A 26725-nucleotide genomic window follows, 5' to 3' on the forward strand; every position below is an offset into this window, starting at 1 on the left:
GCAATAAAGGAAAGCACCCACTTAGCATTAAACACAAGAAAAAATGAAAAAAGAAAAAGAAAACCTGGAACTAAAATATTAAAAAATAAAGCCAGCAAGATGGATAAGGGCATTTGCTGCCCAAATACCTACAGACTTGAGTTTGATCCCAGAATCCACCCATAGTAGAAGGAGATAACAAACCTCAAGAAGTTGACCAACATCATGTGTGTGCTAGGTCACATTTCCCCAGACCTGTACCCCCCCCCCACACCCCAGCATGCACATGCTTGCTCACACAGCCTGATGAAACTCAAGGTCTAGAGGATATGAAGCCCTTTTCTGACCTCTGTGGGCACCAGGCATGCAAGTGGCACACGAGTGCACGTGCACACACACACACACTGCAAAAACATTCTCATATGCAAAATAAATCTTTTTTTAAAAAGGACACTGTCTGAGCATAACAAAACACAGCCACAAATCTTACATATTTAAAAAATGAAAAGGTATCAAATACTCTAAAGCAGCACTTATCCCTAGAGAAGTCTGGGAAGTGCTCTGACAAAATTATAAGTAGAAGCAATATTACAGGACTTGTGTGTATGTTAATAGAAACAAAATGACTTCTTCTATGTTCTATGGTGACTTAGAACTTACTATGTAAGGCTGGTCTTAGGTTGGCTGTCCTATTGCCCCAGATTATAGGCAAAGGTTATCATAGCAAGCTTTTGCTTTTGATTCTTTTTGGCCACACAATTACTTAAGTTTTTTATTTTACTTGTGTGTGTGTGTGTGTGTGTGTGTGTGTGTTTGCATGTATAAGCCCATGTCCATGTGTATGCTGTATACACAGGTGCCTGCAGTGGCTAGAAGAGGGGATCAGATCTCTTGACACTAGAGGTAGTGTCATCTGTGAAACCTGATGCTGGTTGTGGTTCCCATGATCACTGAACCATGTCTCCAGCCCCTCCAAACAATTACTTTTTACTTGGGAGGTGGAAACAGGAGGACCAGGTGTTGGTTCAAGCTCATCCTTGGCTATGTACAAAATGAGTTCAAAACCAGGGGCAGCTGGAACTCAGAGAGCCACCAGGGCCTTTGCCTCCAGAGTGTGTGCCACCCCCAGTCCCCTGTGGAGAACTTGGTTCTTTATTAAAGAATCCTTTGCACTCAAAGTAACTAAATATTACCAAGGGATCTGCCTTAACTGGTTAAATACTTTTGTACTCCCATTTCTTTTTTGTTTAGGTTTGAGAAATTCCAACAGAAGAGTTTGTGCTCCCCAGGGCAAGTGGGATGTACAAAAAGTCTGCATAACAGCTAACAGCAAGCCAGGTGAAAGCCCCAAACAAAATGGTGTGAACTGACAAGACCTATAATGACTGTATGTACTGAGGGAAAGACACATCAAATGTGTAGGTGGTTGGTGACCAGTGGGAGGAAGGAGTTGGTTGTATACCTGGAAATACTTAAAATTCACTGTGCCAACATTAAAATGTGTCAGGTGTGGTAGTACACTTCTGCAATCCCAGGAATTGAAAGGTAGAGGCAGGAGGAAACAGGATTTAAAGCCATCATTAGCTACATATAAAGTCTGAGGCCACCATGCACGGGCTACATAGACCATGCTCAAAAAAAAAAAAAAAAAAAAAAAAAATCAAGACCAACTCCCTCCACACCCATGTCTGCATGAGTTTTCCTGGCCCCGTTCTTTGGGGCCAGTGAAACCGCTCAGCCAAGAGCTACCACCAATAAATCTGCCTTCATACTTAAACAGACTGGAGAGACGGCTCAAACAACAGAAAGTACTAGCTGGCTTACAAGAAGATCCTTAGAGAACATACTGCTTTCTGTTAAGAGCAATGACTGCTCTTCCAGAGAACCCTGGTTCAAATTCCCAGCAATCACTTGGCAGCTCACAACTGTTGGTAACTTCAGTTCCTGTTGATATGATGCCCTCATACATACATGTTGGTAAATCACCAACACACATTAAAAAAAAAAAAAAAAGACACCCCCTCCCCCAACAAACAATTTACTGGTCTCCACTTCCTTGATTTTCTCAAATACCTTTTTATTAGTTTCTCTTAAAGTCTGACTGACATTCCACCTGTCATCTAAACCCTGATATAAAACACAAAGGAGGAGAGTACAGACACAGTTTAAACAGCACAGCATGCACTTATTAGATGACCGTACACCAGCTAAAAAGGTAATAATTTAAAAAGCTGGCACTAGAACTACGGCTGTACAAGGCTAGAGCACGTGCCTACTTGCAATCTCCAGAACTACAACAAAGAAATCATCTGTAGAAATGGTAAGAATACTACAAATCATGTCACCTCCTCTGCAGAGGCACCTGAGAAGAGATGGACTTACCATCTTCTGTTTCCTGCCACACAATGCCTTCAAGGTTGACACTGGTTCCAGGCTCACAGGGGCCTAAGCACTCAGGCTCTGTGGCTAGAGCCACATCGCATGTGTTGACTCCAACTGATCGGGTACGGACCATGATCTGCTCACAGGGAGATGAGATGTCATTATTGACCACGGGCACCAACAGGTGCAGTGGCAGCACCGCTGGGGTGGAGACCGGGGATTCCATCTGTAAGAGAAGAGAAAATACTAGCTGAGCCACAAGAAGACCATTAGAGGACACACTGCTTTCTGTATTTAACGTAGTCCCACTTGTCTTTTCTTCTCAATTCTACCTCTTGATACTATTCAACATCTCAGCTATGCATTTATTTACTTATTTTTGTTTACTTAAAAGAGAGTGACCTAGGTTGGCCTCAATATCCCTATGTAGCTAGCAGAGGACGCCCTTGAACTCCTAATCTTACAAATACTGATATTAAACGTATGTTGTCGTGTCTAGCTTTAGTTTCTTTTATTTGAGGGATCTCAGTTTGTAGCCCAGTCTGGCTTTGAATTCATACTAATCCTGCCTGCATATGCCTCTCTACTCCCCACCCAAGGTCTCACCCGGGTAGCCTTGGTTGGCCTGGAACTCTCTATGTAGACCAGACTCCCTTAAAACTCACAAAGATCTGCTTTGTCTCCACCTCTCAGGCAGGCAGAACTTGAATTCCAGTTTGTACTACACAATAAAACCAAAACCAAACAAAACAAAATGGCAAACAGACTTGTATTTCCCCAGCTTCTGAGGTGTGTATTACTGACATCATCATACTTCCTACCAGCACTCAATCTACCAGGTTAAAATACATGAACAGAGGCTAGGGACAGAGAGAGTCCAGATTTAGGGATGCTATTATTCCTAATTATCCTAGAAGCTTTAATACAATGTTAGCTAGGGGAAGCTTACAATTTGCAGGAGGGCTGGGAGCAATCTGATGGGAATTTCTGAAACTCAAAGTAGCAGTGGTTGGTCAATGAGTTCCATCTCTGAATAGGACACTAACATAAAAAAAATCCGTCTGTAGACATAGGAGGTGATGCTATTATGCACAAGTTAATCCATACCAGTGAAGTCATCTACTTGGAAAGTGTGAACCTTACAGAACATACATCATTCAAGTTCCAGAATAAAGCACACTTGGATGTAACAAGGTGGATGGTTGTCCTTTCTTATTTATATATGTTAAATTTAATTTTTAAAAAGATTTAAATATTTTTATTGTATGGGTATTTTGCGCCCCCCCCCACAGACAGACAGACAGACAGACAGACAGACACACACACACACACACACACACACACACACACACACCCATGTATGTGATGCTAGGAAAGGGTCAGGTCTTCTGGCATTGCAGCTATGGATGGTTATGAGTTCCCGGGTGGCTGCTGTAAGAGCGGTGAGTGCATCTAACTGATGAGCTAGCTCTCCAGCTCCTTACTTAAATATTATCCCCACCCACTCTGACTTAAAACCAAACCAGGGCCTGTGCTTGCGCAGCATGAACTTTACTACTGAGCTAAAATCCCCAACTCTTCCCTTACTTTATTTTTAATTATGTGGATGCCCTTGGAAGACAGAAGAGAATGTCAGATTCTCCTGGAACTGGAATTATGAACAGTTGTGAGCCACTCAACCTGCTCTGGAGACCTAACTCTAGCCTGCTACAAGAAAAGTTGCACTCTTAATGACTGAGCCATCTGTCCAGGCCCTTGTTGCTGGTTGAATGCTAGCATATATCAAGTTGACAAACTACCAATGGTGAGTCTAATAATGCCCAAATCCTAACTTAGAATCTTGCACACATATACTTAATACACACATAAACTGACTTCCTCAGTAAGCTTAGAAAATGAGTCATGGATTTAGTTCCCTTCCCCATATGAAAGACTCTTTAGCTGGCTTAAATCTGGTTCTTCAGAGTAACAAATGCTAATCGATACATGAGACCGACAAGGATGCTAACTGTGGTCTTTGAGTAGAAAGACTCTTGGAGAAACACATGGCCACAATCCCAGCTCCTACTCAGTTCTGCAATCAACTCCGGACTGGGATTAAGTTAGTGCATGGCCACCATTCTGCCTATAAACTACTCCCCCCTACATGTGCCTTCCTAGACTTATAAGAAAAAAAAAAAATCAGTCTCAAAGCTGTTTAGATACTGCATCTATATATATATATATATTTTTTTTTTTTGATAGCTGGCTCTGATTTCTTAGTTTAGAAAGTTACCCCTATTACAGATCACAACACTTTCAGAGTTCATAAAACGTTCACACATTGATTCTTTGACTAATTCTGGTCCCCAAAGAGCTCTGATAAAAGCTATCCATATCTTTCTATTCACATTCCCCCAACACTACCTTTGCCATAAAATAAAATGAACTGGAAGTTGTATGATGAGTATTCTGATCTGCTCTCTTGGGAAAAAAAAAATCACAAATTTGTAATTTCTTCTTGTCATGTGGCAGGTCCTTGAAAGACCCTTTAAACTTTCCATACAAACCAAGGATGATGGTCCAGCCTTGAAATTAACGTGTGGCTAAGAATGACCTTGAACTTCTGATCCCCTGCCTTTACTATCTATCTGTTGGGATTACAAATAGGTGTCACTAAGTCCTGTTTTATGGAGTACTGGGGATTGAACCCAGGGCCTTCATGTCAGATAAGCACTCACTCTACTGACTATGCTACATCTCCAGCTTTTGTAGCTCAGGGTTTCATTAACACATATAGGCCAAAACTACCCTTACAGGTCAGAGTCACTAAGCAGAGAGCTCTGTGTCTCTGTATGAAGTTGGCTTTACTTTATTATGCATTGAATTAGAAGGGAAGTATGGGAAAGCAAAGAAATCTTCCAACAGAAATCTAAAGAACGATCAGAGAGAATAACAGTTTAATTATAATACCAGCTCTTTTCATTATTATCTGGGTGAAGTTAGAATCTACACGAACCCATAATGCATTATAAGTAGCGCTGTGACAGTCTAGATGGCTGCAGGTGGTGGTGGCACACACCTTTGATCCCAACACTTGGGCGGCAGAGGCAGGTAGCCAGCTTGGTCTACAAGGGGAGTTCAAGGACAGCCAGGGCTACACAGGAAAACTCTGTCTGGTGAAACAAAAGCAAACAAAAGTTCTAGATTGCTTGATAGTATTTCATATTCAGCTATTTTCTAGAACAAGCATTACTTCATTTATCATTCTGCAAAAAATTTAAAATCAGAAAATAACTCACTTGCTATCTTTTTCATATACCTAGGGCCCAAAACAGAGATTGTCAATCGATTGGCAACAACAGGGAAAATAAAGTGCAGGAATTCAAAAGTTAAGGCCATCAAATGTCTTCGTGTCTATAACATAATAAGTTGAACCAATTCTTAAATCTCCAAATTAGGACATTCTTTTTTTTTTTTTTCTTTTTTTTTTTTTTTTAACTGGGCCTCTCTGGGCTCAGCTATATAACAAGGTAAAAAGCAAACCAAGCAGAAGCCTGAAAAGAGACCAAGAATTTAGAACAAATCTCAAGTTCCATAAAGTCCATTTCCTGTATCTTTTGGTGATATTTCTTTTCAGATCACCTTTCCATATTAGTTTAATAGCATCCATTAAAGTTCTCAATAGTATCTATTAAGGTTCCTAGGTGCTGACAGGCTGGCAGCCCAGAGATAGGGACAGAGAGAATAATATAGAAAGGCCGAAGTCATTAATCTCCCCACAAGAAGTAATTATACACTGACCTCCACAGGAGAGGTACTGATGGAGAAAACAGTTCAAGGCCGCAGTATAGTTTTGGGAAGAAATATTTGGGACAGACTACCTTCCTTTTTCCCTTCACAATGTGAATCTCATACCTTCATGCTCCCAGTCAAGAGGCAGAAAGGAGGTCAGTGGCTAGAGCATGTCCTTCTCTTAGGAGGACCTGTTCAGTTCCCAGCACCCGTATCAGTGGCTCACAATGGCCTGTGGCTCTAGCTACGAGGAATCTGATGTCTTGTCTCTGCAGACTTTTGCACTCTGGCCCAGACATTCACACATCTACATAACTAAAAATTAAACATTTAAAAAAGGCAGAAAGTTAGTTAATAATCAGACAAAACTGTAACTGTATAGAAAGTAGAATGTTAAAGCTGTGTACAATGGTGCAGACTTGTAGTGTCAGTACTTGGGAGGCAGAGGCAGGGAGATCTGAGCTCAAAGTTATAAGTTATCCTTTGCAAACGCCAGTCCGTACACTCTATTGACTATTGAGACCTACTCTTGACAAACCAACCAACCAACCAACCAACCAACCAACCAACCAACCAACCAACCAACCAAATCACTGACAGAACTGATGCCTTCCCTTGACAGTGGGAAAGAATTACCCTCTCTAAATGCTCATTTCTTTGGCAAAATTACCAAGGATAGATAAAACATATTGAGATTAGAAGCCACCATCTAAGAAACATTTTTTTAAAAAGGCTAATTGATTGATTGATTGATTTAAATGAGTACACTGTCACTGTCTTCAGACACATCAGAAGAGAGCATCTGATCCCATTACAGATGGTTGTGAGCCACCATGTGAATGCTGGGAATTGAACTCAGGACCTCTGGGAGAACAGTCAGTGCTCTAACCACTGAACCATCTCTCCAGCCCTAAGACACATTATTTAATGAGCCCACAACTATGAGACATTGTTTTCTTTAATGTAGCTTTTTAAATTGAAAATATTTTTTTCATACAATATATTCTAATTACAATTTCTTCTCTCCCCTTCAGCTTTCCTACCTTCAAACTGTCTGTCACAACCTGTAGTGAGAGAGACGACATTCTCTACAGGAAACGTTTTTGCTCTTGGCATTTAAGTTTTAAGTATAGGTCTAAAATGTCAAGTGTTAGGACAACTATTGTATAGAATGGGTTAATTTTTCTTTTTCCTATTTTTTTAAAGACAAGGTCCTACTATCTGGCTCTGGTTGGCCTCAAACTCACAATATAGACCACACTAGGCTCCGACTGAGCTGAGCCTCTTCAAGATGTCTTTCTAGTGCTATGATTACATAGTAGCTCTACCGCATCCTGCTTCTCAAACTTCTCATCAGCCAAGTTTTCTGAGTTTCTATGCGTCTTCTACACACCAGACCCTTGAGATGGCTCAGCAGGTAAAGATACTACCAAGCTTGATGACTTGTGTTTAATGCTCCTCAGGACCTACATGGTCATAAATATCATAAATCATAAAATTAATGCCCTTAAGTTGTCCACATATGTGCTATGGCTCTTTTCCCACATACAGACATGCAATAAATACAATGCAATGCTTGTTTGAGACAGAACTTCATGTAGCACAAATTTTATGTATAATTGTTGTAATGGTTTGAATCAGAATGTCCCCCATAGGCTCAGGCATTTAAACACTTAGTCCCCATGTAGTGGCATTGTTTTCTGGAAGGGTTATGAAGTGTGACACTGCAGGAAATATGTCACTGTGGTAGACTGAGTGTCACTGCCACTTTGTTCTCTCTGTATCCTATCCCTGTTGCCCTGCCTCCGTGACATGACAGACATTTTCTTTTCTGGAGCTATAAACCAAATAAGCGTCTTATATAAAATACTTTGATTATGGTATTTTTTTATTACAAGTAACAGAAAAATTGTCTGATAGAAATCTTAGCTGACAGACTGGTAGAAATCTCAACTGTATTAATAGCTGGGTGGTCACAGACACATTATACCATTTCCATCTTCCTTCCCATCTTCTTTCCTTCCTTTCTTGCTTGCTTCCTTCCTCCCAGATACTAAGCTGCTCTTTTAACGTTGCTTAGGCTAAGTTCTTGGGCTCAAGTGATCCTCCTGCCTCACTCCTCCAAGGAGCTGGGACTATGGGCATGCTTTCCTACAGTGTCTCCTCTATAAAACATCAAAAGTACCTGTATTTCATCATCATTATCATCCTGATTATTTGAAGGTAAAATGTTTTGTAGACAGTATTAGTATATACAATTAAAATTTACTACCCAACAACAATAGCAGCAGCAGCATCTTGTTAAGCACAACTTTCTATTGCTCTTGTGGCACCATAAACTCTTTTAGACATCCAGTATTTACATACTATCTGCAACATTTATGGTGATTTGTTTTTAAATTTAGTTCTTTTCCTCCTTTCTCTTCAAATTACATTTGTTTGTTTATTGTGTGGAGGAGGGCATGTGTTTGTCATACTGTATGGAGGTTAAAAAAAAAAATCAACTTGCAGGAGTCAGTTTTCTCCTTCCATCATGTGGGTCCGTAGGAATTGAATTTAAGTTGTCAGGCTTGACAGTGAATGCCTTATCAATAAGCCAACTTGCAGGTTCTTAAATTTTCTTTCTTTCTTTTCTTTTAAACAAGGTCTCAGGAAGCCCAAGTTGATCTCAAACTCATTATTCTGACGCTTCCCTGTGCTAGGGTGACAAGTGTGCACAATCACGCCAGGCCCAGGTTTGACTTTTCCCCTGTAGTAAGTTCATCCCTCTGACCACACTCTACTACAGGATCAGGCCTAGATTTATCCTAACTGTATGGAACAGATTCTCCAGCTCTAGATTATTTTTTCATTTGGTACCTTGAGCTATGAAGACTAATTAAATCTGCAGCTTCCTGCGGTCGCTTTGCCTGACTTAGGCAGATGTCTCTTCTGGGCTGGAGGGAAAGAGACTGGCTGCTTTTGCAGAGGACTAAGGATCACTTCCAATAAAACACAAGGCCAGTAACATTCTGTAACTCCAGTTCCAGGGTACGTAATGACCTCTTCTGGTCAACTTGGGTACCATTTACACACATGATGCACGAAGGCAAAACAACCACAGAGCTGGAGAAATGGCTCAGTGGTAAATGACTGCTCTTCCAGGGGTCTGAGTTCAATTCCCAGCAACCACTTGGTGGCTCAAAGCCATCTGTAATGGGATCTGATGCCCTCTTCTGGTTTGTATGAAGACAGCTACAGTGTACTTATATAGAATAAATCTTAAAAAAAAAAAAAAAAAAAAAAAACCCAAACAAGCATACACACAGAAATAATAAAAACCTTTAAAAAAATAAAAGAAGAAAGTTTGCCTGAGGATGAAGCTGGCCCAAAGAAAAGCAGAACAGGACGTAACAGTTGAGCCTTTACTTGAAGCTAGTAGATCCCATTTCTTAGAATGAACAAAATCCTCATGAGCCACTTCTGATCACTGCTTTAAAAATTCTGGACCATGATATGACCCACAGGATGATGGTGTTTTTTTTTTTTTATTTAGTAGCTTGTGTTAGAATAAAAATGTGGAAGAGTGACTAAAGGCATTCTGTGGTCACCACCTCCATCTGAGCTAACAAACATCTGGTGCTTTATAAGGCCCCCTACCCCCAATGCTTTGACAAAAACCAGGCAAGCTAATCCACCCACCTAATAACTCTACTGGAGTAAAAAGAGGCAGAAAGATGAAGGCACCTTGCATGCTTTGCTTTAGAATTAAATCTGTTTCTAGCACCATTCTTTCCTTCTTTCTTTACTCAACACCATTAAATATCTATGATGATGTAAGTACTACAGTATAGTAAATGGTGAATGGTCACATATGACAAAACAGATATAAACAAGTCATTAAAGAATGTAGTAAATGCAAATGAGGTTCCTACACAGGGAAAGGATCCTTTGTGTCTGCCTGGAACAGAGAAGCAGAAAACATTTTAGCTGCATCACTTAAGTGTGTGTGTGTGTGTGTTTATGTATGTATCTATTTACCTATTTGTCTTGTTTTTTGAGATGGGTTTTTTCCTGTGTAGCCCTGACTGTCCTTGAACTTGTCCTGTAGACCAGGCTTGCCTTAGAGATCTTCCTGACTCTGCCTCCTGAGCTCCTGAGTGCTAGAATTAAAGGTTTGAGCCACCAGCACCCCTTCTTTTTACTTCTGTAGTGCTAGCTATTAACCCCAGGGCACTGTACTTTCTGGGCAATCTTAAGGGACAAGTGCAACAAAACAATTAGAAAAATGGTGATTTTTGCTTGGATGTGATACCAAACACATGGTCCTCGAAGAAGCAGCAGTCATTTGTTAGAAGAGCTGGAGACAATGGTGGCAGATGTCTAGCAGGGTAAAGAGTCAGTGCAGAAAGATAATGGCGACAGGATCCATTATGCTTTAGAATGTTTACTGTACTTGGGCTAGACATAACTCAGTGGTAGAGCCTCGTAACATCTACTTCACCTTGGATTTGGTTTCTTTTTTTTACTGTTTTCAAGACGAATCAAGGGCGAGGATACCAATTAGAAGCAAGCCCACCACAACACTCCAAGGAAGAAATGACAAACTAGCCTGAGACAGATTAGTGTAAAGTTATGGTTTAGAGGCAGAATAAATAGGACTTAGTGAATGACTCAATGTTCAGGAGATAAGAAACACCCGGGCTGTTTTTAAGTTTCCAGGGTCATTATTATATATAAATGGATGTACAATGAGACAAGAGTACAGTAGCACTGATGACAAATTTGTTACTGGGATAGAATCAACAAACAAGTGAGCTGGATGTCTAAGTCGGAATTGAAGAAATAAGTTAGACAGTAGGTAATAAACGTTCCATATATGCTTGGGTGAGATAGCCAGAGATATAATTGTGCACAGAAAAGAACTCAGGGAAAAGAATTGCAATATTCAAAGGAATAAATCCAGAAAGGAAAGACCACAAAGATCTCTGAAGCTGACAGTAATCACAATGACTTATGTGAAGTTTTCTGTTTTGTGTGTGCGCATGCCAAGCCCTTGGGAAAGTATTTTACATACATTCCACTCACTCCTTAAAGCCCGCAGTGGCTACTTGCTTTTCTTTTTCTTTAAAGGAAGAATGGCCTCAAATTCACCATGTAGTACAGGCATGTGCCATCATGTTTGTTTTATGTGGTGCTGGACACTGAACTTAGTGCTGTGTGCATGCTAGGCTTTTAAACATGAATATACTGGGCCACGTGGAGGCAGAAGAGAAATGAATTCAAAGTTGCTAAAGGGTTGGTTCCATTTGTCAAGTTGGAAAGTGGTGGTGCAGATCTTGGAGTGGGCCTTAATGGGAGGAGGTCTTCAGGTCACTGGGATTATGCTTTTAAAGGTAATTTCTTGTTTTCTGTTTCCCACTTTTGGACCATTTAAGCAAATACCCTGTGCTACATTCTCTCTGCCAGAGGCTTAGACTCAACTAGGTCGGATGATCATGAACAGAAAGACCTAAAGCTATGTGCCAAAGCAAACTCTTCCTAAGGTGTGTGCTTTCTTCTCAGGAGAAAGCAGAATAGCACAGAAAGTAACCAAACAATCAAACAGGGATGCAAATGCACACAATCTAGTTTTAGAACCCAGAAATTAAAACAAACAGACAAATCAAAAAAAAAACTGATGGGCATCACAAGAGCTAAGAGAAAACAGGGTTTAAGGGAGAGGGGAAGCTGCAGTCTGGGCCACAGGGGTGAACCTGACTAGCTGGGTGAAGAAGCCCTGAGTTAGTTTCCTAGAACCATGCATGAGGAGGAATGAGGAGAGTGGGAAAGGTGGAAGAAAAGGAAAAAAGGGGAAGAGAAAAAGAAAAGCAATAAAAGAGCAAAGAAAACAGGCCAGTGTTAAACAGAGAGGTTCTAGTTGTACAAGTTAACTTTACCAGGTAAAGAAAATCATGAGGTCTAAAGGAACACCAAACTTCTGTGCGCAGAGGATACACATGTCTTATCTTACGTAGCTTGGAATGGGCCTAGGAAATGGATGACAGCACTGACAGAAAACACAGTTAAACCAAATGTGTGGAGAGATGGTTAGAAGTGCTTGCGGCTCTTCCAGGGGACCCAAATTCCATTCCCAGCATCCACACTGTGTGGCTTACAGCTGCCTCAAACTCCATCTCTGGGGGATTCAATGTCCTTTTCTGACCTACATATGGCATAGACACCCACAGACATATATATACTTACATATCACAAAATGACACAAAATGAAGCGCTTATAAACAGAGTGATTAAATGACAAGGCCAAAGGATGTCTTAATTCCGAAGTATAGTCTCTTTTTTTTAAATTGTTATTTTCTTTCTTTCTTTTTACATTTATTTATTTATTATAAATTTAAGTACACTGCAGCTGTCCTCAGACACACCAGAAGACGGTATCAGACCCCATTACAGATGGTTGTGAGCCACCATGTGGTTGCTGGGAACTGAACTCAGGTCCTCTGGAAGAGCAGCCAGTGCTCTAACCACTGAGCCATCTCTCCAGCCCACAGTCTCTTTTGTTATACCATGCTATTCTACAGAAGTCCAGATTGCAAAGGAAGGGAAATGTGACAGCTCACAACCCAGGAGTCTACTTCTGATGGGTGTTAGTTTTACAGCCTACACATCTGCAAATGTGGACAGCTGCCTGTCTGTACTTTTCTGGTACTCTTCCAATCACAAATCACTGATTTTGAGTACAAATTCTATATTCTCTACTATGATTATTTTAGACTTAAAAGACTTCAATCAAAACTTTAAGTATTCTGTCAAAGAGGGTCCTTGTTAATCAGTACTCTAGTAAAGCAAATTAATCTTGTTTGTTTTTTTAAAAAAATTAAGACAGGTGTGTAGGTCCAAGACTGCAACCCCAGCACTCTCCAGATAAAAAAGACTGTCAGGGATCTAGGTCATTCTCCACCACACAGCAGGCTTCAGGTCAGACTCAACTGTTACATGAAACCTAGTCTCAAAAAACAAACGAAACTAAAATGGATAAATAAACCACCACCATCACCACCACCCAACAAAATCAGGCATGATGGGGACATGCCAGTAGATTCAGCACTTAGAAGGCAGAGAGAAGAGGGCTCTGGGTTACACACTGAGATCTTGTTGGAAACCACCTACACCTGTGAGATGACAGGACAGGCAGGCAGATCTATAACATGCAGATCATTTCAATGCTGTTCCATTAACTTATCTAGTGGTCACATGCAGCCTAGAACGCTAACATAGACAAGTCTCCCGCCTCCACCTTCCAGGTGAGCCATTACAGGAATGTGCCACCATGCCTGTCTGTTCCGTGCTGTTGTTTTATAGCTGGATTGAAACAAATTCAGAAACAACCTGAGTGTTCAGCAAAGAAGAATCTCTACTGTTAAGGACAGGTAACCACAACTGATTTCTTTTTAGTGACTAAAACAGTGTGGAACAGCCCAGCGATGCTAAAGTGATCCCTATGAGAGCATAAATAATTCTTAAGCAATCACAAAAGTAGAGGTTTGGAAAGACATCTAGTTCATTTTCAGGAATGAGATCCTAGTAGATGCCTTTAGCTTATGTTTTAGGGGATGTTTTTATTACAATAAAAATTTATTCTTCTTGTCTAAAATTTATTTTTGAGAGAAAAGGGAAGTTTATGTATGTACTTCATTACAATAAAAGGTACTGAGTTAATCAGAACTATGCAGGTAGAAAAGGTAAGAAGACTGGATATACTAAAAATGGCCAGGTGCAGTGGACACGCCTCTGACTCTAACACGTAGTAGAAAACAGCAGGGCAGCCTAGTCTACATTGAGGGATCCTCACATAGTAAGATGCCCATCTTAAAAAACGGCTGGTAGTGCACTGAAAGGTAAGGATGGGCCAGACTAAGCAGGGTTACACAGTGAGAGGTACCCAGTCAGAAAAGGAAGTCAAGAGAATAAAATGACTACTGTATGCCTGCTGGGCAACTGGCTCACAACAGCTGGGTAGCACAAGTATCTTAGTGGGCTTTGCTGGTTGGTTGAGAGAGGGTCTCTTCTACATTGCCCTAAGAGTAACTAGCCCACCATGTAGACCAGGCTGGCCTCAAATTCACAGAGCTCTGAATGTCTGTCTCCCAAATGCCGGGATTAAAGGCCAGTGCCACTATGCCTGGCTTCAGTAGTCTTCAAAAGGCAGGTATATGCATATATACATATATATAAATAAAATTTATATATTATTATACATTACTATTATTATTACTATTATCCCCATAATTGTGTATATATGTATATATAGGGATAATAGGAAAAACTACCGTAGGAGTTACATTAAGACAGCCACAGATGATATCTCTAAAGAGGTCTATTTAAACTGAGACGCAGGATGGAAAGGTGCCTGTCACATGAAGAACCTATGAGCAAACCACAGAGAGAACAGCATATACAAACTTCTAAGGCAGGACAAAACTTATGTATCTTCCAAGGATAACTTGCATTAAGTCTGTTTCTAGTTTTCTTGAACCAACAGGCATGTGTTTCACCAATATGCAGATCTACAAGGTCTTTATTGAGAAATAAGCAGCAATTCCAAATTCCTCTCTGTGGCAACCAGAATTCTGCCTGGAACAGAGCCAGAAAAAGCCATGCTTCTAGCATATCTGAGAAAACTGTGGCTTCTGTTTATCACATTAAAATGCAAAGCAGCTCATTCCAGTGTCACTAGGACTGTCAGAAAGGGATTATAGTTCCCACCCCAAGGATGCAGGTCAGCTACACAATACCCATCTTCCAGTGCTGAGGAGGAGGAGAAAGATTAGGCCTGCTTCCAAATAGCAGGCCTGCCTGCTTGTTACCGTGGTAACCTCCTTTCCCTGGGCTGCTCTCATTTGTCTCTCTCTGTCTGACCTTCATGTTGCTCTGACAGTACTGAGGAGGAAAAGATGCCTGCCTGCCTGCCAGCTAAGCACTCAAACTGAGGGTGCTGAGCAAGAACAAGAGGCACTCAAATTCCCTCTCACTCTATACTCCAAACTGTGACCTCAGAGAAAGATTTCTGGTGGCCCTTGTCATTCCATCCTTCCCCTCTGCTCTCAGGGACACCTCACTTCTCTCATATATCCTTTTAGTTTGAAGAATCTGAGTCAGAGTCAAGTAGGAGGGCAACAAGCCACAGTGAAAAACTGAGGACTGTAGATAATAACGCACTAACTCAGAGCTGCCCACACAGCAATGTCGGAGGCAAGTGTGGCCGCTCCTTTCCTCTCTTCATGGCTCATGTGCTGGGTCAGGAGACATATGGAGCCGAAATCTTAGTGCTTCCTACTGATTTTCTAAGACATGGATATAGAGTTTGGCCACTGATCAAACGATAAAGCTTTTATATTATGTACTGGATGTAGAGTGGTAAGTGGAAAAGACCAGTAAATACATAGAAATTAGAAATTACTAGAGCTAGGTACTTGTCTCACCTCTGTGATTCCAGGACTCAAGAGGGGGATGCAGGAGAACTGTGAGTTTCAAGCCAGCTGGGACTATATATTACATCATACAAACCCCTAAAGAAGGAATTGGGGGAGCATGCTTTTGAGGAACCAATATGGCATGTGGATAATAGAAACAATTACCATAGGAGTTACATTAATACAGCCACAGATGGTATCTCTAAAGAGGTGTATTTAAACTGAGACCCAGGATGGGAAGGTGCCTGTCACATGAAGAACCTAAGAGCAAACCACAGGCAGAGAGAACAGCATATACAAACTTCTAAGGCAGGACATACTCCACTTCATATTAGACATACCAGGGGAAAACGCATCTTAGGAGGCACAAAGAATGGGCAACATTAAAATAACTAGTCAGAGTGGTTATGATAGCTTGCCTCTGTAATTCTAGTATTTGGGAGACTAAGGAAGAAGAAGGACAAGTCCCAAGCTTGAGTTTGATTTATCATGTGTGTCTTACAAAACAGAAACAGCAAGACTGGGTAAAACTGCATGACACAGAGCCTGGGTTGAAACCTAGGACCCATACGTGGGAAGGAGAGAAGCAGCTTCTCTGAGTTGTGATCAGATCTCTACACATGCACCACAGCACGTGTACACCTACACATATAATTACAAACAAACGAATGAATAAATAAGGTAAAGCAAGCTAATCACTGAATTCAAGTGTCTGTTAATTTTTCAATCATAAAAAACTGTGATGTATGGACAGCTTGCTTATTCAAATTCTTGATGGTACCTCATGGTACAAGCTTGTTATCCTAGCTATTCTGGAAGCAGAGGTAGGAATGTCACAAGTTCAAGGTCAGACAGAGCAACTTTGTAGGACCAAAATATTGAATACACATTACTAGGGCGAAATTTCTACTACCTGTCATTCCAAAACACACTGTTTAAAAGTAGGGCTGGGCTGGGCAGGCGGCTCAGTGTCTGCGGTACCAGCCACACAAGCCTGCTGACCTTAGTTTAGATCCCTAGAAGCCACGATAAAGATGAACAAGGTTGTGTAAACAGCTGCAAAACCAGCATGTCTCTCTAAATGATGGAAGGCTGAAACAGGATCACTGCTGGAAGCTTGTGGGCCAGCTACCCTGGTGTAGGCAGTGAAAACAAAAAAGAGGCCTACTCTCAAAATGAAAGGTGGGGACTGACACCTGAGGTTGTCCTCTGCTTTCCACATGAGTGTACATCCTCCCCCAGAGTGAGTGAGCACGTGAGCAAGTGAGAGCCGGGCCAATTATTACTTCTCTTCCACTCCAGGGTTTCCATTATTTCCCCTTACCTAAACCCATCCCATTTTCCTCCAAATCTATGCATGATGGAGTTGGGGGTTATAAGGAAAGTGGCTGGCTATCACATGGAAACTGGCATGACAACTATGGTTTATCTTCCCAGACACACACACACTCACACACACTCACATACATACACACACACATTGGCTTCTCTGATACGGTCCCTCATCTCATATAAATGACCTTGTGTCATTTCACGGATGACATTCAAACAGTTAAGGCCCTAAAACTTGAATACTGAGCAGACAGACCAATTAAAGTCTGTAACTCTTTGCACAAGTAGACTGATCCTTTCTTCCAACTTCCTTTTCTGAGGCAGGGTCATGCTGAGTAGCCTTGGCTGGCCTGGCATTCTCAGCAAGCCTCCTGTTACAGCCTTCTGAGTGTTGGGATTATGGAATGAGCCAACATGCCCTGCAGGACTTTGGTATTTTTAATCAGTAATTATTTGACAGCGAGGAAGAATTTAAGCTAGTAAGTTAAATGGGGCCAAATGCAGTCTTTCCTTTCCCTCTCCTACTTCTTCGAGATTAGCCCAAACTTAGCTCTTCTGCTTTCTAGCAAACAAGACATATGCTCCACCATTTGATACTCATTTGAAAAAAAAAAAAAAAAAAAGTAACAATCTGACACAGGGTTGTACTAAATTGTTCAGGCTTGCCTTGAACTTGTGACTTTTCTTCCTGGCTTCAGAATAGCTTCTATAGAGCAAGAGGCTTGACTGAGGCTTGACTGACCACATCTACTTTACACTAGCCCACGTCAGCCTCCATTTCCACTGTCACATGCCTGACATGTGAATTCACATGTCACTGTGAATGTAAGAGCTTTCTGAAAGGACAATCTTACACGAGACCATGTTCCTGAAATGTGGTGTTTTAGAGGAGAGTAGAGGGAATGAATGGCCTGAACTGACAACAACAGAAACTTAGATAAAGAGGTAATCATGGGAAAACTGACTTTGGAACCTGTGTTCAGATATTTTGCTGTCTTCTTTTTTTAAAGACTTATTTATTTATTATATATAAGTACATCATAGCTGTCTTCAGACACACCAGAAGAGGGCATCAGATCTCATTATAGATGGTTGTGAGCCACCATGTGGTTGCTGAAATTTGAACTCAGGGCCTCTGGAAGACCAGTCATCCTTGCTGTCTTCTTCTAAGAAACTCACTTAATTTCTTTATGTCTGTTGTCTTCATTAAGATGAAAACCATAATGGTACATATTATAAGAGTTAAATGAAATATATAAAAAGCATTTAGCACTATTGCTTGGCACATAAGTCAGATATCAGCACCAATTCAGGCTACAGGTTAAGCATTAGGATGAATTTTTATGTTATTGAGACAGAGTCTTGCTACATACCCCTGGCTGGCCTGGAATTCCTTAGGTAGACCACACTGGCTTGGGAGTCTCAGCAATCCTCTTTCCCAAGTGCTGGGATTACAAGCATGTGTTGCTACCAGGCTGAGAAAGAGCTGGCTATTCAGAAGCAGTGAATTGGCTTGGTGGTAAAAGCATTTGCTGCCAAGACTGATGACCCGAGTTTGCTCCCCAGAACCCACCTTAGGGAAGGAAAGAACTGATTCCTACTCTTTGCCTTAGTTTCTTGTCTAGCATTTAATGCCTAGCCTTTAATAATGGCCCAGTCATCTCTCTAGCCCTGCCTTTATTTTTTAATGAGGTTAATAAAATAGCACTGTATTCTCTATAAATTTAATTGATTGACTGATTGACTGTGATACTAGGGAGCAAACCTCAGACCTTATGCATGCCAGGTAAGCATTCTTCCACGGACTTACATCCCTAGTACTCTTTTTAGCTTCTAAGATTAGGTCTTATAAATCACTGAGGACAGTCTTGAGCTCAATCTGTAACCTCGAATACCTCCTGCATCAGCCTCCCTAGTGACTGGGATTTCAACTTAACTTGGACTGGTTTAATATTGTAATAAATTTTAATCTTGTCTACATTCAAACTAGTGTGCCCCTCAGACACAGCTATCCTCAATAGTAGTTCTATTAACTTGAGCTTTGTTACAATGTATCCATTGACACAAGAGCATTTGTATTCAGACAAGCATTTTTAGTACAAAACCAAAACAGTGAGAAAGAGAAGCTTTTCTGAAATTCTATGACTAAGATAAAGGCAGTACAGAATCAATGACTTTGGACTATATCAGGCTTAAGAGACCAAACATGACAGCTGATGTAAGAAGACATACTTTGAGCTCAAGAGAGAGATTTGAATGTTTTGAATGATAAATGTTCACATAGTTTAGGTGCATTTATCCAGATTAAGAGATAGCATCTGTCAGTCTGTGAAATACCAACATGGTCTTAGTTTTAAATGATTTTCACATTGCAAGCACCCCACAGCCTAGTTCTGAAGAGCTCCTCTTCCTTTTTTATTGTCATTTATAGGTCTCAAAAGGGATTCTATGGCTCTAGCCACCAAACTGGATTGGTTTATTTGAATAAAAGGTGAGAAAGCATGTATGTACACACACACACACACACAAAGAGAGAGAGAGAGAGAGAGAGAGAGAGAGAGAGAGAGAGAGAGAGAGAGAGAGAGGAGGGGGGAGGGAGTGGGGAGGGAGTGGGGAGGGAAGGAAGAAGAGAGGGAAAGAGAGAGAAAAGACACTTGCTGTGTGAGCTTGGTGACTTGAGTTCAACCCTAGACTTTATGTAAAGGAAGGCAGAGAACAAACTCTATGAAGTTGCATGCTTACTGTAGGGCATAGAACCCACAACGCACCCCCCCATAATACATAAGAGAAAAGGAAAAGTATTAAAATAACAAGCATACACATGCAAGAAACTATATAAACAAAAATATAAAAATATAAATAATATAAACAAAAATTAAAACAAAACCGTAAGTGCAAGAACCGAGAACGCAGTCCATAGGAGGAAAAGTCCTTACACATACATCTCTAGTAAGTACATGGAGCAGAAAACCATGCCTTTACATATCAGTTACTTTAATTCTACCAGTCTGTGTCATTATAACAGACCCTATGTAGCTATCTTGCTTTTAATTCGAATGAACATACTGGCATGACTGTAAATCACAAAATTTCTTTTCTAATCTCCTGTAAAAGAAAAAAGAAGAAGAAAAAGCCATGTGGTAGCACTTGCCTTGAATTCTAGTACTGAGTGGGCAAAGGCGGGAAGAAAAACTGAATCTTGTTGTAGAAGCTGTAGTATGTTACACGTATGTAGTATGCATCACACAGTATACCCTTTTATCCACACTTCTTTATTTGCAATTATCCATTACAATGAGTCATTGGTCTGGTTCAAGGTCTCTGCTTCTGCTACACTATCAATACGTCATCCTAATCAGGACTCTTCTTGGATATCCTGTTGTTCTCCTGAGTAATCCTGCAGCTTTGGTTCTATAGGACTGGCCCCTCCACTTGATGGATTCGTAGACGGGGTAGACATTGGGGTGTGTCAATTTAAAGCCCTGGATCTGGACCTGGATGGTAGGTGACCTGGCCCCGCTCTTTACCTCACGACATCACCACTAGGGCAAGCTTTCCGGCCCTGTCCTGGATAGCTCACCCAATGCTACAGCTGGCCAGGGGAAAAGCCAGCTCTCCCGATTTCATACCCGTGGGGTAGTTTACCCCACTCCCACGCAAGCAAGGCCAGCTCTACTGTGCCTGCTCTCCTGCTCTTACGACCTCAGGGCCAGCCCTCCTACCTGCTATAGGTGGCAAGTCATACCATTCCTTTCCCAATGACTGGGTGGCCCTTCTTATCTTCCCACATCTGTATTCTTTTTTGGTCCATTTTTTTTAAAGCACAAAGGTACAAAAAAGGAAAGATTTAAATGCTGCCTTAAGAGATTCTATTCCTGTGATAAGACATGGTTAAAAGCAACTTGGGGAGGAAAGGGTTTAATTTTATTCCACAGAACTCCAGGCAGGAACCTGGAGACAGAGGCCACAGAGGAGTGCTGTTTACTGGTTTGCTCTCCATGGCTGGTTCACTCTTGCTTTCTAAACAGCCCCCAGGACCACCACTCCAGATATGGAAGCACCACAATGGTGGAACCTTGCATATCAATCACTAAATACAAAAATGCCCTACAGACTTGCCTCTAGGCCAGCCATAGAGAGGCGTTTTTCTCAGTTGAGAGTCCCTCTTCCCAAAAGACTCCAGCTGGTGTCAAGTTGACGTGAAAGTAGCCAGCACAGTATGTAACATAGGATAGACACTCATATTGTCATTAACCACACTCTTGGTCATATATGTACCCACCATAATAGGAAAAAATTAAGTTGATAATACAAAATATAGGCAAGGGAAGCAGTACAGGATATATTTCACAGCTCAAAACTAAGAAAAACAAGTTAACTCCCTTGAGCATTTAAGACTGAAATGTCCAGACAAGGCTGAGACTGCAGCAACTGCGGGTGGTGATAATCTCTTAGTTCTTCCAGCTGCTCTAAACAATGAAAAAATGACTATAATTTTTGACATCTGTTCTGCACACTGCCTCCTAAAACACTGAGTAAACAGCAAAGCATTTTCCTTCTGAAATCTTCCCTAGAAAACAATAGGAAGAGATAACTCATAGAAAAAAAAAGTCAGAAAGGAAAGAAAATATCATCTTGAAAAACATCACTATTCTGGAATTAAAAGGAGTCATACCTTGCACAATGTTACAGATGATTCTTTGCTTACAGCACCTGTTTAAGGTACAGGACATCCTTAGCTGAGGATGGCCTTGGACAGTTAATACTCCTGCTCCAACTCTCCAAGTGCTTCTCTGTGGTATGTGGTACTTGGCAGGAAACCCAGAGTTTTGTATGCAAAGCAAGGACTCTACCAATTGAGCCACAGCCCTAGCAGTTTTCAAACAACATACAGAAGGTTAAAGTTAAAGACAAGCTAAAAAAAAAAGTAAGGCATAGATCAAACGAAGACGAGAATTTTGTATATAAACTTCTCCCAATTTTACCTCCCATAATCTTTTTTTCCTTTGGAGACAGGGTTTCTCTGTGAAGCCTTGGCTATCCTGGATCTCACTTTGTAGACCAGGCTTGCCATATATGCATGCTTGCTTTGCTTACTTGCTTATGAATACCAATTTCTCCACTCTTGCACAGTTCAAAGCCCACCACCCCAGGGAAGAGTGCCACCCACACTGGACTAGGTCTTCCCACATTAATAACTTAAGACACCTCAGCACAGACATGCCCATAGGCCATTCCATTACACAATCTCTCACTGAAAATCTCTTTCCAGGTGATTCTAGGTTGTGCTGACAACACTAACCAATGGTTCCTTCCTTCTTTCTTTCTACATGCATGCACCTCGCTCTCGAGCTCAGGAGCATGCGCGCGCGCACACACACACACACACACACACACACTATCTATTAATCCTAGACAGAAGGTGGAGGTGTAAGTGGAAGGCAGAGACAGGAGACTCATTCCCCAAAGCTAAAAGGCCAGTCAACTTGGAGCACACATACACAGTATAAAAAAGAGAAACCCAAGTCCAAAACTTGTCCTTTGACCTCTGCATGGGATTGTACACAAACATACCATACAAACACAGTAAGTACAACTCAAATTTAAATGTAACAAGTACAATGGTCTGGATACGTCTGTATCAAGACCTTCCCTCCTATTACTAGTTTTCTGATTAGCTGAGGTAAATGAGTATTTGGTGTGAGCCTTAAAGTGAATACTAAAAACATTCAGTAATCAAATATTTCAATACAGTATTTTTTTAGGTTTAAATCCCTTATTAGAAGCAATGTACACTTTAATACAAAAATTCAAGTGCAGTAATGTACTGGCTGGTTTTGTGTCAACTTGACACAGCTGGAGTCATCACAGAGAAAGGAGCCTCAGCTGAGGAAATGCCTCCATGAGATCCAGGTGTAAGGCATTTTCTCAACTAGTGATCAAGGGGGAAGGGCCCAGCCCATTGTGGGTGGTGCCATCCCTGGGCTGGTAGACCTGGGTTCTATAAGAAAGCAGGCTGAGTAAGCCAGGGGAAGCAAGCTAGTAAGTGACATCCCTCCATGGCCTCTGCATCAGCTCCTGCTTCCTGACCTGTGTGACTTCCAGTCCTGATTTCCTGTGGTGATGAACAGTGATGTGGAAGTGTAAGCTGAATAAACCCTTTCCTCCCCAACTTGCTTCTTGGTCATGACGTTTTGTGCAGGAATAGAAACCCTGACTAGGACAGGTGAGAAGAACCTGTTAATATAACTGCTAAGGTTTCTCATCAAAGCACCAATTCAATAATCTTTAAAATAAAAAAATAATACAAGCCAGGCCTGATGAAGGAGGTCTTTAATGCCAACTACTTGGGGAGCTGAAGTAGGGGGATCACAAGTTCTAGGCCACCGAATGAGATCATATTTAAAAATAAAACCTAACATGAGAAACTGGGTATAGTGGAGCAGGAAAGCATGTAAACCTGGCACTTGGGAAGGTGGAAGCAGCTGCACAGTGGAAATGGGAGTCCAGCTTAGGCTCCATGACCTTGATTCAAAACAAAAACAAACAAATAAACAAACAAAAAACCAAAACTCAAAAGAAGTAAAAGAGAAAACTGCAGCACCGTTTGAGCTCTATGGTCAATCTTTAGCCATGGTGAGGAAAGATCCACAACAGCAAAATAACGTTTAATAAAGGCTAGGTCAATATTATTGACTTTGCCTTTAGTCTTTAGCCTCTGGCTCCAATGGCACTGCCAGCACAGGGGGCAGAAGGAAAACAGCCTGCAGTAAGGCTGCAAGGGAAGGATGTCAGGTATTTTGTGAATATTACAGAAGCTATCGTGATAGGAAAAGAGAATATTTAGTTCAAATTAGACAGAGAGCTCCGTGACCTAATGACTAAAGGACTTTGGTTTTTTTCCTTTCCCAATGATATAAGGAGCCTATGTCTACAGGGTTTTCAGTGGAGAAAAGACACAATGTAACAATTCTCAAAAGATTACTGTGGTAGCTATATTGGCAAGGGGCAGTGGAGATAGTACAGGCGAGGTCCAAAAGTATGCTAAACATCAGTCTGTAGGCTTTGCTAGTGGAAAGTTTGGCGACACTATGAAAATGAGAATTTAACCATAATCTCCAACCTATGCCATTAGAAAACTGGACCAAAGGAAGACTGGGCTGGACAAGATCAGGAGTCTGGCTTTGTACACACCACGTTTAAAATGCCTATCAGATATCTGAGTGGAAATGTCAAGTAGGCAGATGGATACAGAGGATTATGTTTCAAGCTGTCGGCATAGAAGCCAGAGCAGAGGTGACAAAGACTGGACTGAGCTGAGAACTGACACTGAGGGCTTCAGAGCTTCAGAGCGCAGTACAGGACGGGCTCACGGTCACAGTAAGGTGAGAAAGAAATTACAACATGGGATTTGGAAGCAACACAAACAAGTCTATAAAAGGCTAGATGACAGGTCATGATGAGGAGGATTAAAAATGCCAAGAACCATTAAGAAAGCGAAAAGAAAATTTAAAAATCCTAGAAATTCATAAATCTGACAAAGAGCATTAATCAAAAACATAATAAACTCATGTATATAGTTCAGCAATAAAAATTCAAACCACATAAAACTGGGTACAAGATCTGAATAGGTATTTTTCTGAAGAAGAGATTTAAAAAGGAATAAATCTAAAATGCTCAGAATGCTAAATTCTAAAATCAAAACCACTTTAATGAGATTCCACTTCAAAGTCACTGGGATGATTATCAGGTAAAAGATGGAGAGTAATAAATGTTGCTAAGAATATGGAGAAATTGGTATGTGTTCTAGTTTACTTTCTACTGCTTTGATAAAACACTATGACCAAAAGTGACTTAGGAGATGGAGAAAAGGATTTATCTGTCTTATACTTTCAGGCCATTGCCACCATTGAGGACCACAGTAGCAGAAACTATACAGAAAAGCTGTTCATTTGTGGTCTGCAGGCAGGGTCAACTGTCCAGAGTGGCATGCCCAGAGTGGGCTGGCCACCACATAATGAACAATCTCCTCCACAGACATGTCCACATGCCAATCTGATCTAGATTCCTCAATCAAGACTTTCTTCTCAGATGACTTAGGTTGTGTCAAGTTAAATTAACTAGGACAGTATAATTGGAAATTTCTGATAGGAATATAAAGTGTGCACCTCACAAAATTAAGAACCACAGTTACCATATGACTTATCAATTCTACCCCTAGGAATGTGCTTAGGAGAATTAAAGACACACGGGCACACAAAGTACTCTGTGCTCATAGCAGTATTATCTGTCATGGTCAAAACAGTCTACAAAGTAATGAATGGATAAACCAAATATGGTATAGTGATATAGAACATGAATCGAGCAATAAAAATAAAGTAGTATAGTCACCTCCTCCATATCTGTGGGGGATTAATTACAGCTCATTCCTATAAAAATCCAAAGATGGTTAAGCCATTTATATAAAATTTGTGTGTGTGTGTGTCCCCTTCCATATACCATTTTGTCCTATTTGAGACAGGGTCTCCTTTTAGCCCTGGGAGGCCTGAAACTCATATAGATCAGACTGGTGTCAAAGTTACAACAATCTTCCTGCCCCTGCCTCTTGGGCTCCAGGATTACAAGTGTGCCTGGCCCCTCCCACTTACTTTAGATCACCAATAAAATCAAATATAACACCTATATACCACATCATATGCATGAACTCATTAGGATGACTTAGCATATGACAATTCAAATGTTTTGTTCATTTTGAATTTCTGGAGTTCCCACCCAAATATTTTTGAACTTTGGGTGGTTAGATTCACAGATGTGGAACCCAAAAATATGGAGATTTGAATATACTGATACAGGCTCTCATGTGAATAAAGTGTGAAAACATTAGATGCTAAAGGTCAGGTATATTGGCCCATATGTGTAATCTAGCACTCTGGAGTCAGGAACAAAAATTGGGAGTTTCAGACCAGGGGCTGGAGAAATGGTTCACTCATTATAATCATAATGTGGGTGCTGAGCATTAAACTCCAGTCCTCTGCAAGAATAGTGCATACTCTTTACTCCTGAGTCAGCTCTCTGATCTCCAAAACAAAGAGAAATTATAGTCCCAAATTAATAAGGACTACAGTTATTATATATATATATATATATATATATATATATATATATATATATATACATATATATATATATATATGTATATATATATGTATATATATATGTGTATATATATATATATATATATATATATATAATAACTACAGTTCAATGTAGTTAACAAGAAATAGAAAAGTGAATTCTTCAGACATAAATGAAAAGGCATACTGGAGGTGATCTGAGCCCACGTGAAAATACACAAAAGACCTCCATAGCGGCATGCATTTCCTATTGCCACCTGAACAGATTACAAAAGGTCTAATGGCTTAAAGACACATACACTTATTAACATATAGTTATGGAGCTCAGAAACCTGGAAAGGTGCTGGGAATGTGGCTCACTTAGTATATAATTGTCTAGCATCCTGAACACTCCAGTACTTGAGAAGTGGTGTTAGAAGGATCAGAAGTTCAAGGTGAATAGGAGGACCACGGAAACCCTGAGGCAAACAAAAACCAAAAACTAAGTAACAACAAAATGAAGTCTGAAAAAAAAAATTAAGACTTACTTACTGTATATAATATAATAATGCTGTAGCTGTCTTCAGACACACCAGAAGAGGGCATCAGATCTCATTGTGAACCACCACGTGGGTGCTGGGAATTGAACTCAGGACCTCTGGAAGAGCAGTCAGTGCTCTTAAACGCTGAGGC

The 26725-nt window shown here is 40.8% G+C and overlaps 1 protein-coding gene across 1 annotated transcript in view; it reads right to left on the reverse strand.

Moving 5' to 3' along the window:
- Window positions 1–2361: 2361 nt before the first annotated feature.
- Window positions 2362–26725, reverse strand: part of ZNF609 (zinc finger protein 609) — a gene marked incomplete at its 3' end in the record, with an annotated part of 92276 nt that continues 67912 nt past the window's right edge. Inside the window, exon 3 of the mRNA XM_080933993.1 lies at window positions 2362–2587. Within this exon, the coding sequence (XP_080790119.1) occupies window positions 2362–2587 (226 nt within the window). The remainder of the gene's footprint in view (window positions 2588–26725) is intronic.

The sequence above is a fragment of the Micromys minutus genome, assembly GCF_963924665.1.
Source record: "Micromys minutus genome assembly, chromosome: 21".
Classification (NCBI taxonomy): domain Eukaryota; kingdom Metazoa; phylum Chordata; class Mammalia; order Rodentia; family Muridae; genus Micromys; species Micromys minutus.